We start from the raw sequence: 14,828 nt of genomic DNA, 5'->3' as shown, positions 1-14,828 counted from the left end.
GATTCCTAGCTGAAGCCATCGCAATTCATATCCACAAACCGAACCTTTGTATCCAAAAGAAGTTTGTACAACCACTCTCGCTACCTTAGCCATCGGTATAGCGGAGTTTGTAGCATAATTTCGGTAAACAATTATCTTATTCCTTCCATTTTTTGTATTTTACTTATTCTCTTCATTCGTCTCTTGATTCTTACATAACTACTATATTACTGACCATTCATCAAAATATTTTGTTAGTTCTTTCTTCTCATTTTTATATATTATGCAACGTAGCAACAGCTTGATTTTCGAATAATAACTTTGATTAGTATTAATCCTTCTCTTTCAATTAATGTTAGTTTATAATCGATGTCATTATATAATCATTACGTAACGTATCTACTCCATGAGTGTTATTTAATTATTGTAAATCATATATATATTAGTGTAGAGCCATGATGAAAAACTAATTGAAAAGAAATTTCTTCGCTCGATTCGTTCCTTTTTAATTAACAAATGTCAAAATGGGAATTTTCACTTTATTAAGATATTTTAGTAAAATGTATTCCACTGACTATGGGGAAAGACTAATAATTATTTCTAATCATAGCGGATGGTTCATGTGGTCATTGAGGAGAGGGGTTTATTATGATTACTTCGACATCTCAAATCAAATAATTGCAGTGGTTCTGACGACATTAATCAGCACCAAGGAAACCCTGAAAAATATAATTCATCGACCTATGGCAGTGCTGTTTTAAATGTCTCTGAATCAGTCTAAACTGCTTGGAAACTGGAAAGATGCAATCATCAGTCGAGTTGGTACAGAGAGGTAGTGACTAAGTTAGTAACTATAGACTCCTTGATCTAATAAGTGTAGTCGCCAAACTAATGGAAAAGATCATTCGGATGACTATTCTAAACTATGTGGAAGGGAATAATCTTTTAGTCAAAAAACAATACGATTCTTGGGGAGGCCAATCATATTTGGTGAATCCCACTGTAATGGAAGGAATAATAAACTGGATAAATAACTTTTTCAGTGACAGGAGATGACGTGTACAGATAAATTATACTCTATCAGCGTTGAATAATGTAAAAAGCGGAGTTCCTCTTCGGTCCACTCATTTTTTTCACTTTCGATTAATGACTTACTAACCGTAGCAAAATCACTGTTCTAACTTTGTCAGTGACATCAGACTTTGGGAACCCATAAACAGCAACTTGAAGGTGCCACAATTGTTTTTAGTTTGACAACAATTTAACCAGTTACACCTATAATTGAATCGTGCCCACCCAGTGAAATCAAAAGTTAGAAGTGAGAGGGTTCGAAGATATATTTGATAGGTTATCAGTATGTCCAGGAGTTACTGATCTAAACTAGCTAGCGGTTGCAGTGGAAGTTGCAGACAGCATTCCAACTCATGATCTGGTGCAGATGCGTGACCACCTTCAGCTAGATGGGTCCATTAAAACTAATGTAGTCAGTCCCAAATATCAAAAACTTACAGAGCTATTAATTATGGGGATTTATTCACCTCTACAATCTCATGTGAAATAAAACAAAAGTATCAGCTCAACTCACTGGTTGAATTAATGTGTATGTATTTATAAAAACGTAATTCTAACATGACTGTGCTGATGCTAACAAATAACTATGACAACTTATATCATTGAGCAATATGTCGAGTTGCGTTACCTAAAGTGATGGACTATAAAGATCTGGAAATTATTGTTAGCAATTTCTTTTAAACTAAGAGTAATTGCACAGCTGACGCTGCCAAAAGTTTCACGGTGCAGTGTGCTATGCGTAAGTCATTTCATTACATGGACTGGGAAGTATTTAGGGTATTGCATCCGACTCTTGTGACGACACATTTGAAATATGGGACTCGGGCAGCATGCCCTTGTTTCAAGTATGAGGCGGATATGCGAGAACCAGTACCACGGTGATGAACCAAAATAGTGAAAGGTCTCAAAGGCCTATTTTATGAAAACAGACCGAGGCGCCACAACCTGTTTCCGTTATCCTACCGGAGGTCACTGGGTGCTTAAATACTGGCTTAGCGTATACTAAACGATGGTTTCAGCAATAATATGTTTTATCTTCCCCTGCCTTCAAGGATTGATTATTTGAAAGGATATTATAAGAAATATCATAAACCAAGATCGGATCGTCCACGTCGGAAGCTCCGTTTATCATATCGAGGATTGAATTACCGGTGTTCTCTACCAGAACATGCAATTTCAGTACCTTTTCTTGATCCATTCAAGGTGCAATTGAACCTTCTTAGTACTACAAATTGCAAGGATTAATATAGGCCGATTGACCTCATATCCCTACTACTGGTGACTGAACGCATTTGTCCTAGGATATTGAAGTTGCTAGAACCAGATGTCGTTAAAGTAATAGATAAATCCCAACAAACAAGTAATTCTATAAGACCACGACACTGGTGCTGACGTCATCAGTTTTAATAGACACACTCTGTCTGAAGGCGCTTGGGAAACTATCCATACTATATCACCATTTGCTACGCAGTGCTGCGCATTCCCCACAACAACTTATCAGCTGAGCCCACATACTTCTCGATAAATCGACTATCCTCCGAATAAATCTTCAGAATCTTTCGTCCCTAACCGTACTTTGACTGGGTTGGGACCCTCGACTGTAAGAGTGTTACGAACAAAAAGTTTCCAAAGCCCTGAATATCTGTGACGTCTCTTTCATGTTATTGGATAGAAGCTTGATTTGTCGCAGTATGGCCAGCAATAAAGCTGCAATTGAGACTAGGGGAAGAAAGATAATCGTCAGGATAAGTAAATGGATCGTTTGCACAAATAATATGAACAAGAAGAAACCTGAGAGTAACGGAGTGATAGGGCTGAAATAATAGGAGATGCGTAACAAATGCAGCCTCACTATCCATTGTTTCGGCCTTTTAAGTGAACTTACTAGTTGGTGGATGGCTGTGGCAGTTCCTCTTTTTACCAACCCCTGATACAATGTGCCTGCTTTTATAAGTCCATTTAGGTTAAAATCCTAATCTCGAAAATCATAGAGAACCTGGAAACGGTGAAAAAAGAGCGTTAGTTTTCAGAAGGATCATTAGCCGTTACGTCAACTTGGCTTTCACTTTATGCTTTTGCCCTATATCTATCGGGATGAACCAACGATTCCCAACTCTTGGTTGTTTGATGTTATGTAGCTTAATCACTGGGCAGGAACCAGACCTTTATTACAATTTGGAAGAATCAACAAGTAGCTTCTTCGTTCCCTTGGTATGGACCATTTCACTAATTGCGAAAGCTCACGAACTATGATACACGAAGAAAGGAACGTGTATGCATTAGTCAGACAGGTGCTGGAGTTTTGGGAAAAATTGTGTGATCTATGCACGTATGACTTTGTGAATGCGCCTTTAGTTTATAATCAGGTCGTGGCGTTGGCTGCGTACATTTATTCCACTGTTACGGTTTCTGATTATTTTATTGATGCCCCTTCCATACTACAACAACAGTCGATTCATTTAATTTAACATCAGTCAACAATAATAATGATCATAGTGTAAGATCCATTTTGAAGGTTTTGTGTACGAAAATCTCTCCATGTTTATACTTGTAGTTTATTCCTATTGATTCCTTCAGTTGTACATTTGTTAGCCTTTTTGATTCCATTTGAGATTGTAAAATTTGTATTTTATTATAGTTTTTATTTTTCTTACTTCTTCACTGAGTTTCCATGTTTCTCCCTGAACTGCATTTAGTCTGTCTTGGTTGGTACTTGGTCTTGGCTGCAGCCATATTGATTTTATCACCATTATTATTCACAAACATCTTGTGGGTACATAAGTGTTGTGAAGAACTCATTTTGGGTTTCTTCAGAAATATATTGATACACAAGATTCAATAATGTTAGCATAAAGTCTGCCATATTTTGAAAAAGAAAAAAAGATAGGAAAAAGAAAAAATAGTATTATGGTAGAACAACACTAAGTCAGTTTCTCTGTGACCTAGAAGAGTATTGAGTTGATTTTGAAGAAGGAAAGGGAGAAAACAAGCGAAGAGAAATGAAGAAAACGCGAAATACGTAAACAGTTTGATAAGCACGTTTGTGAATACAGAACAAGAATAAACGACAATGTATGTATCGTCGAATGAATAGTAGAAAGAAAAGAGAAAAACGATTGTGTTGCTTGCATTGACTGAGATTATGCATTTTTGATTGTTAATTAAAACTCTCTTTCAGAGTTGGGAACAATCTGTGTTATAAAGCAACCAAATATTATCTTTCGAACGAATCTGTACATGATCTATCCACGAAGGATATGATAACGTTTATTTGGTGTGCTTGGTAATTTGTTTACATTCTTTATCAACTTGTTTATTTTTTTAATTTTGGAATTAATATTGACTGAACAATTATTGGTTGAATAACTGGGTGGCAATGTTTGTTTAGGTAATCACCTACGCCTTTAACCCTCGTGGAGGAGAATATGCCACCCACAACCATTCTCCATCCAACCTTGTCATGGGCAATCCTTTCCAGTCGCTATTCATCCTTTTCACATCTACTTCCAATTCTCGACGCAGTGTGTCCGTTGGCCCTTCTCTTTGCCATTTCCCTTCAGGATTCCAGGTAAGCGCTTGCTTCGTGATGCAGCTTGATAGTTCCCGTAATGTATGTCCTATCCACTTTCAACGTCTTTTTCTAATTTCCTCTTCAGCTGGAAGTTAATTTGTTCTCTCCCACAGTAGGCTGTTACTGATGGTATCCGTTCAACTGACATTGAGTATCTTGAGTAGACAACTGTTGGTTGTAGTAGTTCTTCAAGCTTCAGCTCTGTACAATAGAACTGTCTTGACGTTCGTATCGAAGATTCTGACTTTGATGTTGACTTTCAGACAGTGGTTTTGAGTTCCACGTGTTCTTCAATTGTAGGAATGCGGTCCTTGCTTTTCCAATCCTCGCCTTTACGTCTGCATCAGATCCTCCTTGTTCACCGATGATGCTTCCCAGGTACGTGAAAGATTCCATCTCTTCCAGAGTTTCTCCACCAAGTGTGGTTGGATCGGTGTTCTCTGTGTTGTATTTGAGAATCTTGCTTTTTCCTTTGTGTATGTTGAGACCTATTGATGCAGAGGCCACTGCTTCACTAGTTGTCTTCATCTGTATTTGTTCGTGTGTATGGGAGAGGAGGGCTAGATCATCTGCGAAGTCCAAATCATCTAATTGATTCTGAGATGTCCATTGTATTCCATGCTTCCCGTCAGATGTCGAGGTCTTCATAATTCAGTCAATCACCAGAAGAAGGGGCAAGGGGGAGAGTAGACAGCCTTGTCTGACTCCAGTTCTCACTTAGAATGTATCAGTCAGCTGTCTCTCATGCAAGATCCTGTACTGTAATCCGTCGTATGAGTTTTGGATAATGTTGACAACCTTCTCAGGAACTCCTAGTGTCTAAGAAGTTTCTATAATGTTCTCCTATCCACACTGTCAAATACTTTCTCCTAGTCAATGAAGTTGATATATAGGGATGAGTTCCACTAAACTGGTTGTTCGACGATGATCCGTAGTGTCGCAATTTGTTCTGTACACGACCGATCCTTACGGTACCCAGCCTGTTGGTCTCGAAGTTGGGAGTTCACTGAGTCTTTCATCCTGTTCAGCAACACTCTGTTGAAAACTTTTCGTGGTACCGACAACAGCGTGATACCTCTGTTGTTCTCACATTTGCTCAGATCTCCTTTCTTTGGTATCTTGATGAGATATCCTTCTTTCTAGTCCGTTGGCTCATGTTTCCCCTCCCAAATTTTCTTGAATAGAAAGTGAAGCATGTTTGCAGTTACTTTAATGTCTGACTTCAGGGCTCCAGCTGGTATATTGTCAGGTCCTGCTTCTTTCCAATTCTTGATTTGTCTTATAGTCATCTTCATTTCTACTATCTGTAGATCCTGTGGAGCTTGGAACCTGTTGTTGAGAGTTATCTTGAATTCGTTGAGTTTGTTAGTATCTCAAAGGAAGGCTTATTGCACCTTTGTGATGCTGTTTCCCAGTTGTGATTCCCACCCTCTTTTTTTGAATGATGCTCTGATGATTCTGGATCCATGAGATTCTCATCCTACAAGTGCATTTCATGCTTCTCTGGACAGCATTAAAACAACTCCCTGACTGTGTGGAGCATTTTTCTCTTCGTGACCAGAGTACGGCGGCATCTATCCCGAATGTAGCCTTTGTTGTCCAGTTTGTGTCCAATGGGTTTATCTGATTCCAAGTACCGCCAATTTGTATCTCCTCATTTCCGTTGCTATTTGACTGGTCTTCCTGATCTCATACATCGTCCGGACGTTCCACATTAGAAGGGGCATCGTTCTCGTGACTTCCGAAAGACCTTATCTTTTGTCCTGAGGCGTCATAATTCCTCCTTCGACCCCCAGGGAAGAGTTTATCTGATTTAATTTGTTTAATCAGGTTGGCACTTTTTAAGCAAGATTTTTTTCTACGGGGTGTGGTTGCTGACCCTATGCTCGACCTTCCTCCTTTGTGCGGGCTTAGGACCGACAATAACTCTATAAGATCTACAGACGCAGTTTTGTTTAAGTAATGATATACATTTGTTTTTGTAGTGACATCTAGAACCGTCATTTACCCAATCATCTTGTTTTGGTTCCATCTGGGAAACAGAGCGTATCTTAAATACCTAGACAATTTTTCTTCAATCCGAACCTTAGCTAAGATTCTACAGGCAGTAGTAGTAATCGCAATAATCCTGCCAACTATATAAATGTCACCAATAGTATATCCTTTCCTAGTCTATTACCAAATATCCCTGTGTTCATGATTCTTTTTGCTTTTTACAACAGCTGACTTAAAGTAGCCGAATCACTTGTTCCGCCGTTAGGTTTTGACGATGATAACTTTAAAGTAATTCCATTAGTGGAAACAAATTTAAACACAGGGTTATATTATGTACAAACAGGTATTTTCCGACCGCTTGTTGCTGCCTTCTTTTTGATTTATCTCTCAGTTTATCAATACCCGGGGGATTCTTATTATTCTTTTAGTATCCTTCGGCTTGTGACTGACCAACTCGATTTGGAACGGAACCAACGTTACGTTGATTCTGAAGGGAGAGTAATGTAGTAGTACAGGTTCTAACCACGCGATCTCTGAAGCTGAGCGTATAATTACCGAAGAAATTCACACTCAACATGTAACACTAAGATCAGGCCAAAGATGGTGAAGGTCGGAGGACTTGACCGGTATGACTTGGCTGAGCATGTATCTTCGATATGTGCGCTTGAATATATATATATATATATATATATATAGAATACTTTGAAGAAAGTTATGCTTACTTTACACTTAGACTAATTGGTCAGCCACCAAAGCTTTTAGTTTTGACAAAAGCTTCCGAAAATGATGAGAAATTATAAAAAGAAAAATGTCCGTCTGCACTGCAAGTGTGGGCAGTAATGAGCCCTCGCACACTACCGACAACGAAATCCCTAAATACACATGAAAACCACTAGGTGGTCCATGACGAGTACGTTCGCTCCGCTTTCTCCAGTGTCTAGTTGCTCTTTCTTTGCAAGGCTCTTCTCATATCCCGATAGGATAGCAGGTTTCGTCTACTATTTTGAGCACAGATAACTTAGAGGTGACAGGGATATGACAAAAACTTTTAATACTAATTATCAAGTCACACCACATCATAATGTAACCTATCGAGTAAAAAACTGGAGGACGTTGTCACTCCTCATAGGGTCCATTCCTTAACTATTGGCTGTCATGGTTCAGGGGACTCATATTCCGTTTCTAAAGTTTGGGTGCAATAATGCTGTTGCTTTCTATATGTAGAGGTTGTGAGCCTTGAGTCGTGGCAGAAAAAGTTTACGTGTTGACGTACTCGGTTGCATTTGGATAATGTAGAGTAACGTAGGGTTTCGTCAAATCACTATGGTAGTAGTCACTGGAGTACAGGCTTTTTGTTAGCGGTAGGCTTAAAATTATCTTTATTGAGGTCATGGAAAGGCGGTAAATTCAGAGGAGCTAGTCAGCCTGACACTACGTTGTAACACGAAATTGCATGGTATGACACTATAGAAGACTAAATTTGAAGACACACCTGTGTACTTCAATAGTAGACCTTTTTGAAGCTCATGTGAATCAATTATAAACATAACTCTTCTCTATTGCATGATTTCGTCAACAAAGAGTCAAAGTGACGAAATGAGGTTTACAAAGAGGTTGCTGACGAATATTAGTAACTACAGAGTTCCCTGTATGATATCTTGCGTAGTTCTAAACACAGGCTCTCTCCAGTTTCAACTTACCCTGTCAACTTTAGTGCAAAGTGTTCAGACTCGTAGACAGTTATTCAACTATGAAGGTGGCTAATCTGCGGGTCCTATTTCCTCATTTCTGACTGACAAAACATAATTTGGGACTGTACAAATGCCTTGAGATAGCTCAGCAACTATGCCTGTACGATTTCCTGCTAATTTCTGTACTCCCTCCAGCTTTACCATCCTGATAGGACGCGTGTGACCCACAGTCTTTCGTTCCTGCTTCTTGAAACCGTCCATGGCTCTTTGTGGGCTTGTGGTTCCAATGAGCCCAAACCACACAATCCTCCAAGCTTGAACTGGGAAATTAGGTATCCAACATTTAAAGCGGAGGAAAACCCAACAGTGCAGAAGGCGAAAAGAACTAATCCGATTGGTCGAGTGGTATGGCTCGGCCTTGCATGCGTGGTTTTCTTGTGTAACATAAGTCTTTTGTTCGTATTAAACAAATTGCTATATCTCCAGTCTAAATGTGTTCTCCATCATATATTGGTGATGATTGTGGATAAGACGAATCAGTGTAGACGGTGATGTGACTTCTACGTAAGATCTTATAGATTGGGTAGTTACATCATGAGAAATCTACAATTTCGGGACTAGGTCTATTATCAGAGAAGTACTAATAACAAAGTAAATCATAATTCTACACACTCTCCCATCTGGTTATCCATCAAACACTACAACACTCCGAGAGCACCAGGAATAAGGATAAAGACCTGTGACAGCTACGGTCCTCCATGTTGAATAGATTGGAAACCACTAACCTAACATCAGGCAAAAGATTGACCATTAAGATATCCCCATCTTTTCAGTAATAAGAAGTTAATCACAAAGTATTCGTTTTTCTGAGTGTTAGGAGTTCTTACTACAGATCAGCCTGTTCAATGTTATGAGTTCGGTTCTGGGAAGGCAAGTTATATTCTCCTGATGCATGTGTTTCTGAGCGTCTTCAGCTTTTACATCTAAGTTGATGGGGTCCGAAACTTGTCACAGATAGCCTTTCGAAGTACTGTCATTCTGTTTAGAGGTGCCATGCTAAAATGCAGCAATTTTCCGAATGAGAATATCATGCAACCTCATTTATGGACACCCATAAATCTCCAGTGACATTTAATTTTATGTTGCCCGAACTTCATCAGCCCCAGCTACCAATAATGCTAGTGTTCTCTTCTTTTTTCACACAGTTCCTCTATGAATGGTTTCCTGTTAAAGACGTTTTGGGTGACTTCCTTTAATTTGGTTCTGCTGGTAAGCTGATGATATTTCCGACCGTCTCTTAGACATTTGCGCCAATAGAAAAACTTATTCAGTCACATCCAGGTTAACTAGGTCTTGTGATCAGCACGAAGTTGGAGACATTTACCCTCAAATATGTCACATTCCACATTACAAACAATAGAAACTGCTGTACCTGTGTTAAATGCTCATGTTTTCAGTGATTAGACTGACAGACAGCACTTTAATATGAGCGAAACAAGGTATTAGTGAAAAGAGAGTATCAGATGGTAACCTCAGTTAATAATGTATTTGTAGTTCACAGAAGTTTCTTTAACCAAGTGTAATTCTTGCCTCAAGGTTGAAAGATACTGTAGAACATCAACGTTGATGTTCTATGTCGAAATGATTGGGGGCCTACTAGAGTTAGACGAGAATGGTGACGAACCAACTAACGCTGAAGTCACGCCTCGCGACCAGCCCTTACGTGGATTGAACCATCGACGCATCAAAGGATAATGGACGCTATGGAGACTGTACAACACAAAGGACGTTATTACAAGAATATATTAGTTAAGGTACAACTACGGAAGTACAGAAGTGAAAGAATAACCACTGCCGCGTGGGCCAGTCCATGGCGTACGATTGGTTTGTGCGCGTTGACTACCCTTGACATTGACAGGGATCAGTGATCTGTTCGATATTCAGTGACCCTACAATACTCCCCCACCAGATTCAACGGCCGTTTGAATCGATACCAAACATGTTGGGAGTAGTCGCGCGCCGGAGGTTGCCAGACGATTAATATGAATCCTCCGGGTATTGCCGAGCTGTAAAAGAAATGGAAAGGAGGCTGCAGAAACTGATCGGGAAACAACGAGTAATAACATGTAAAAAAGACGTTGGTTGAATGTTAAGCGATCAACCATAGAAATAATAGAAAAAGAAACATGACATTTCAGAGTTTTATCAAGTCGTGTTGAAATAGATAGCTCTGACAAGTGGTTGAGTTCGGCAGATGAAAAACGTTAAGTTTGCCGCAAGAGTAGTGATGTCACAGTGATAGTACGATAAGTGTATTATCAATCGATGCCGATGTTTGTACTGCCCTCGGTACAGAGTATTAAGTCAGTAAGTGTCGTTGACAACTGTTCGTAAGCGTCGATTTCTAGTTATATCTATATTTAACAGACTAACTGTAAGTACAGAAGTATAACCGTGAAGATAAGTCGTGGTTTCCTTGTGCGAAGCTTCTGATCAACTTGCAGTCAGTTTGGAAAAACTGATAACTGCTGTGAAAATCAATAAGGGTCGAAGAAATACAGATCGAGGGCGAAGGTGGCACGATGAAGTTTCTAAAAGATGATAAACGGTGAGTGCTGCACGTGTGTTTGATGAGTGAACCGAAAAATGTCGAAAAGAACATAAGAAACCAAGAGTGTCACTCTGGACTCATGTCAATGATATCGGTGAAAAATGCTGTCAGTGTTGGGGTCGAGACGACAATATCGTTGTCAGTTTGCAGGAGATGCGCTCGACTGCGTAAACCGATGATTCGCGTGAATGAGAATCGTCAAACCACCAATTGAACTGGACAGGCTTTAGATTGTCGAGTAGTTGAACAGCTGATTGATGTACCGAAATCATCTATTAGATAAACAGCCACGCGGAAACAATACTTCATAAGATGAAAAAAAATACGACGTCGAATTTGAATAACTACAATAGTTTGGATGTGTTGTAATGTCACATCGAAGTAACATCATTTCGTATACTGACAATTGCACTGAACGTTCGTTTGGGCATTGTTTATGTAGCAATTGGATGTGCAGTAGCAAACATATACTATCGTGGGGTTCGTGGAAAGTTTTAGAGGTCGTTTAGATTTTTTCCAAACCCGTATTGCATGTGAATAAACCGAAGAAATTGAAGTGACTTTCGTGCAATAAGGAAATCGAGCTATGATTTACCGTGTGAGATAACGGCATATACAAAGCGTGTCGCAAACATTAATTAAAATGGTAACCACCAATGTAACTAAAGTTAAGGTTTAGATAACGTGATCGTTTCGTAAAAGAGCTTATTATCTAGCGTTAAGTGACAATATTAAGTACGATGAATGTCTGGTAAGGACATGGATTAAGATTGCTCGTGTACACGTAATACGTTTTTCCACAGCATGTTGACTTACGAGTCATAAATGTACATAGTTTCGACTAAAATTTGACGGCAGTGACAGATTATATGACTACTCGAAGTGAAAGTAGCCTCGAAATGTTATTAAACATCAATATTATACGAAATTAACTAACGCAATTATGAAACTCGCCTGGGTTACTCTTGCTCCCAAGTAATTGAGATTTGTTGATTAAATTCGTAGATTACCGAAGCGTTGTAGACTGAATTGGTATACGTCCAAATTTAATTTGAGCCAAACACGTAACATTGCCTGGCGAAACAGTCTAAACAAGATCTAACATTGCAGGAAATTTATAGTTCAAACTCACCGTAAATTTTTAGCATTCGTATCCTCTGATTCGCCATGGAACTCAGCAATTGGAAATTAGGCAGGCAGTGGTCAAGAAAGTAAAATATTCTAGTAGATAGTTTCTGATAGAAGCTAGTTGACAGTGATTAAGTAGACAGATGGATTTATAATAGGCAGTTAATCCTGTATTGTTTATATAAGTGAATAAGTTGCAAACAGATATGCGTTCGTGTTGCCATGTGGCTAAAAAATTACGAGTGGTTAATATTTCAACAGACATATTTCACAGGAGCATTTACATGCTGCTGATGCTTGTTAAAGAACCACGATGACCGATTACAGTCGTAGTTGATTGGTTAGTTCTATCGATTGAACTAATTATTTCAGTTGAAATACTAATCAACATTGATATGAAGCAACGAATGTTCACAGAAACTGATAAAGATAGCCGAAGTTAAAAATGAAAAATAATAAGTATAGAATGCAATAAAAAAGATCATAATGATAGGTTGCGTTATTCGAAGTCTTGCTCACCAGTGTAAGACCATCTACGTTGATGATCTATGTCGAAATGATTGGGGGCCTACTAGAGTTAGACGAGAATGGTGACGAACCAACTAACGCTGAAGTCACGCCTCGCGACCAGCCCTTACGTGGATTGAACCATCGACGCATCAAAGGATAATGGACGCTATGGAGACTGTACAACACAAAGGACGTTATTACAAGAATATATTAGTTAAGGTACAACTACGGAAGTACAGAAGTGAAAGAATAACCACTGCCGCGTGGGCCAGTCCATGGCGTACGATTGGTTTGTGCGCGTTGACTACCCTTGACATTGACAGGGATCAGTGATCTGTTCGATATTCAGTGACCCTACAATACCATCGGATGACGGTTTAGTGGTTGGTCATTCGTGACTGCATTGTGAATATGGGATTCAGGCAGCGAGTCTTTGTTTCGAGTATTAGGTGGATATGCTGGAACGATCTCAACGACAAGAGACTAAAATGGTCAATGGTCTTTCTGGCCTATCTTGTGAAGAAAGACTGAGACACTTGAACTTATTTCCGTTATCTTATAGCAGATTACGGGGTGATCTAATATTGGCTTGTCACATACTGAGTGATGACTTTGGAATTAATAAGTCTTATCTTTTCCCTCCGTCTAGAACTGGTCACTTGAGAGGACATCCTAAGAAAATCCAAAAACCGACATCAAATTGTTAACATCTGGAGTTTCGTTTCTCGCACCGAGTAGTGGGTTATTGGAATTCTCTATCAGAACACGTAATATCAGCGCCTTCTGTTGATATATTCAGTACGAGATTGGACCGTCAAAGTTTTACAAACTGCAAGGATTAATATAGGTCAATAGACCTCCTATCCTTATTACTGAAGACCAATAATCCCAGGCTTGTTGACCTTGGAAGTAGTTTGCGAACTGTCTACACTATTTGTCTTGGTCAAGTAGTGGAGGCAAAGTGAAATTCCCCAAAACATGCGTAACCTCAACCTGTCGAGTTGTGGTAGTTTGTGGCTAGAAGGTCACAATGTACGTCATATCTCTCTGGACGACTGCTCTAATAACATCACTGTTTCTTTTGAGAAAAGCATTGAGTTGATCAGTAGCTTGGGGGTAGGTCTTTTAAAACTCAACAAACAGATGTAATTAGGTAAATACTTATCACGCTCAAAGCACCCAACAAGAGATACATAGTTGTTTTGCGATATCTCCACCTGTATATTTGGTTGCAAGTTCCAGTGAAATATTTCTTTGGCATTCACTGAATCACCAAGTATGTTGTTTTGTACCATCATAACAAGCAGATTTATGAAAAACTTGATCTCAAAACGGAACTAAAAGCTATAAGTATTTCTCCAGATCTTTCAAAAACGGTTGTCGTAACTGGTAAGTAGGTTTGCGACCAAAGATTTTCAGGCGATGGTTTTATTCATATTCTTTCTTCGACTCTCGAAACTATATCCAACTTTTCACTGTACGAGGAAGGTTTCGGGTCGGGTAAGTATTTACTATTACTATAACCTCCTCTCAGCTCTGCCAGTTTCTCTAGGTTGGGGTAAGAAGGAAACTCAGTTTCATGGCTCTGAAGGCAAGGAAGCAGCTTTAGCAAAACCGGTATGGATTAAGATTTGTTTACTAAGAGCTTATAAACTATTTATCGCGCTTTTTGGTCTTATAGGCTTTATTGAGTCCTTTCAATGGTTGTGCAATATTAGTATTTGTTATATTTGCGGGTAACTTCTGAAAGGCTGTTTTGATTTGTTACTATAAGCGCTGTTTAGTTCTTAAAATGTGCAACATACGGACCAGTGAATGATACAAAACGATTGATTACCTGTTTGTTGTATCTACTGATTTCTCTTAATTGAGGAAAGATTGAAACTGATCACTAAATCCTCAATCTATTCTTTTTTCTAATGAAGCAAAACACCCTCTTGTACACAAAAGTATAAGATGAATTATTTATTCAAAGGTAACTTAATATCAGTTGAATTTAGATTGCCACCTAATTTTCTGTGTGCTATGACAGCGCTGTAGTGAAGTAATGCTTAAGTGAATATTTTATCTAGTGTTGTAGATAGTTTTAAATTGTTTTTTTTCTACCACTGATCAGCAGTTGATTGTTAATTGTTTTGGTTCATGAAGGCAGTAATAACTGCTCTCACTTACGTGTAAGTATTTATGGCTTCACTATATGTTAAGATGAGTTGATTATCGATCAGTGCGACAGTTCTAGGCACATTAATTTCAAATCATGAAGAGTTTTCCT

General features: G+C 38.9%; 2 protein-coding genes across 2 annotated transcripts in view; one reads left to right on the top strand and one right to left on the bottom strand.

The window, feature by feature from the left end:
- Positions 1 to 8,376: 8,376 nt before the first annotated feature.
- On the bottom strand, positions 8,377 to 8,568 carry Smp_202590 (uncharacterized protein; the record flags this gene model as incomplete). Its single annotated transcript, XM_018797201.1, has 1 exon — positions 8,377 to 8,568. One exon carries the CDS (start codon positions 8,566 to 8,568, stop codon positions 8,377 to 8,379), a length of 192 nt encoding a protein of 63 aa, XP_018652266.1.
- Positions 8,569 to 13,534: 4,966 nt separating this feature from the next.
- The window catches only part of Smp_144930 (putative ikappab kinase complex-associated protein), a gene marked incomplete at both ends in the record, with an annotated part of 58,513 nt that continues 57,219 nt past the window's right edge, over positions 13,535 to 14,828 (top strand). The window contains 5 exons of the mRNA XM_018797200.1: positions 13,535 to 13,672; positions 13,710 to 13,832; positions 13,864 to 13,945; positions 13,976 to 14,056; positions 14,091 to 14,173. Coding sequence (XP_018652265.1) covers positions 13,535 to 13,672; positions 13,710 to 13,832; positions 13,864 to 13,945; positions 13,976 to 14,056; positions 14,091 to 14,173 — 507 coding nt within the window. The remainder of the gene's footprint in view (positions 13,673 to 13,709; positions 13,833 to 13,863; positions 13,946 to 13,975; positions 14,057 to 14,090; positions 14,174 to 14,828) is intronic.

Source organism: Schistosoma mansoni, chromosome 4 (genome assembly GCF_000237925.1).
Source record: "Schistosoma mansoni strain Puerto Rico chromosome 4, complete genome".
In the NCBI taxonomy this organism is placed as follows: domain Eukaryota; kingdom Metazoa; phylum Platyhelminthes; class Trematoda; order Strigeidida; family Schistosomatidae; genus Schistosoma; species Schistosoma mansoni.
Note: the sequence above shows the minus strand (reverse complement) of the source record. Positions and strands in the feature narration are given on the sequence as shown.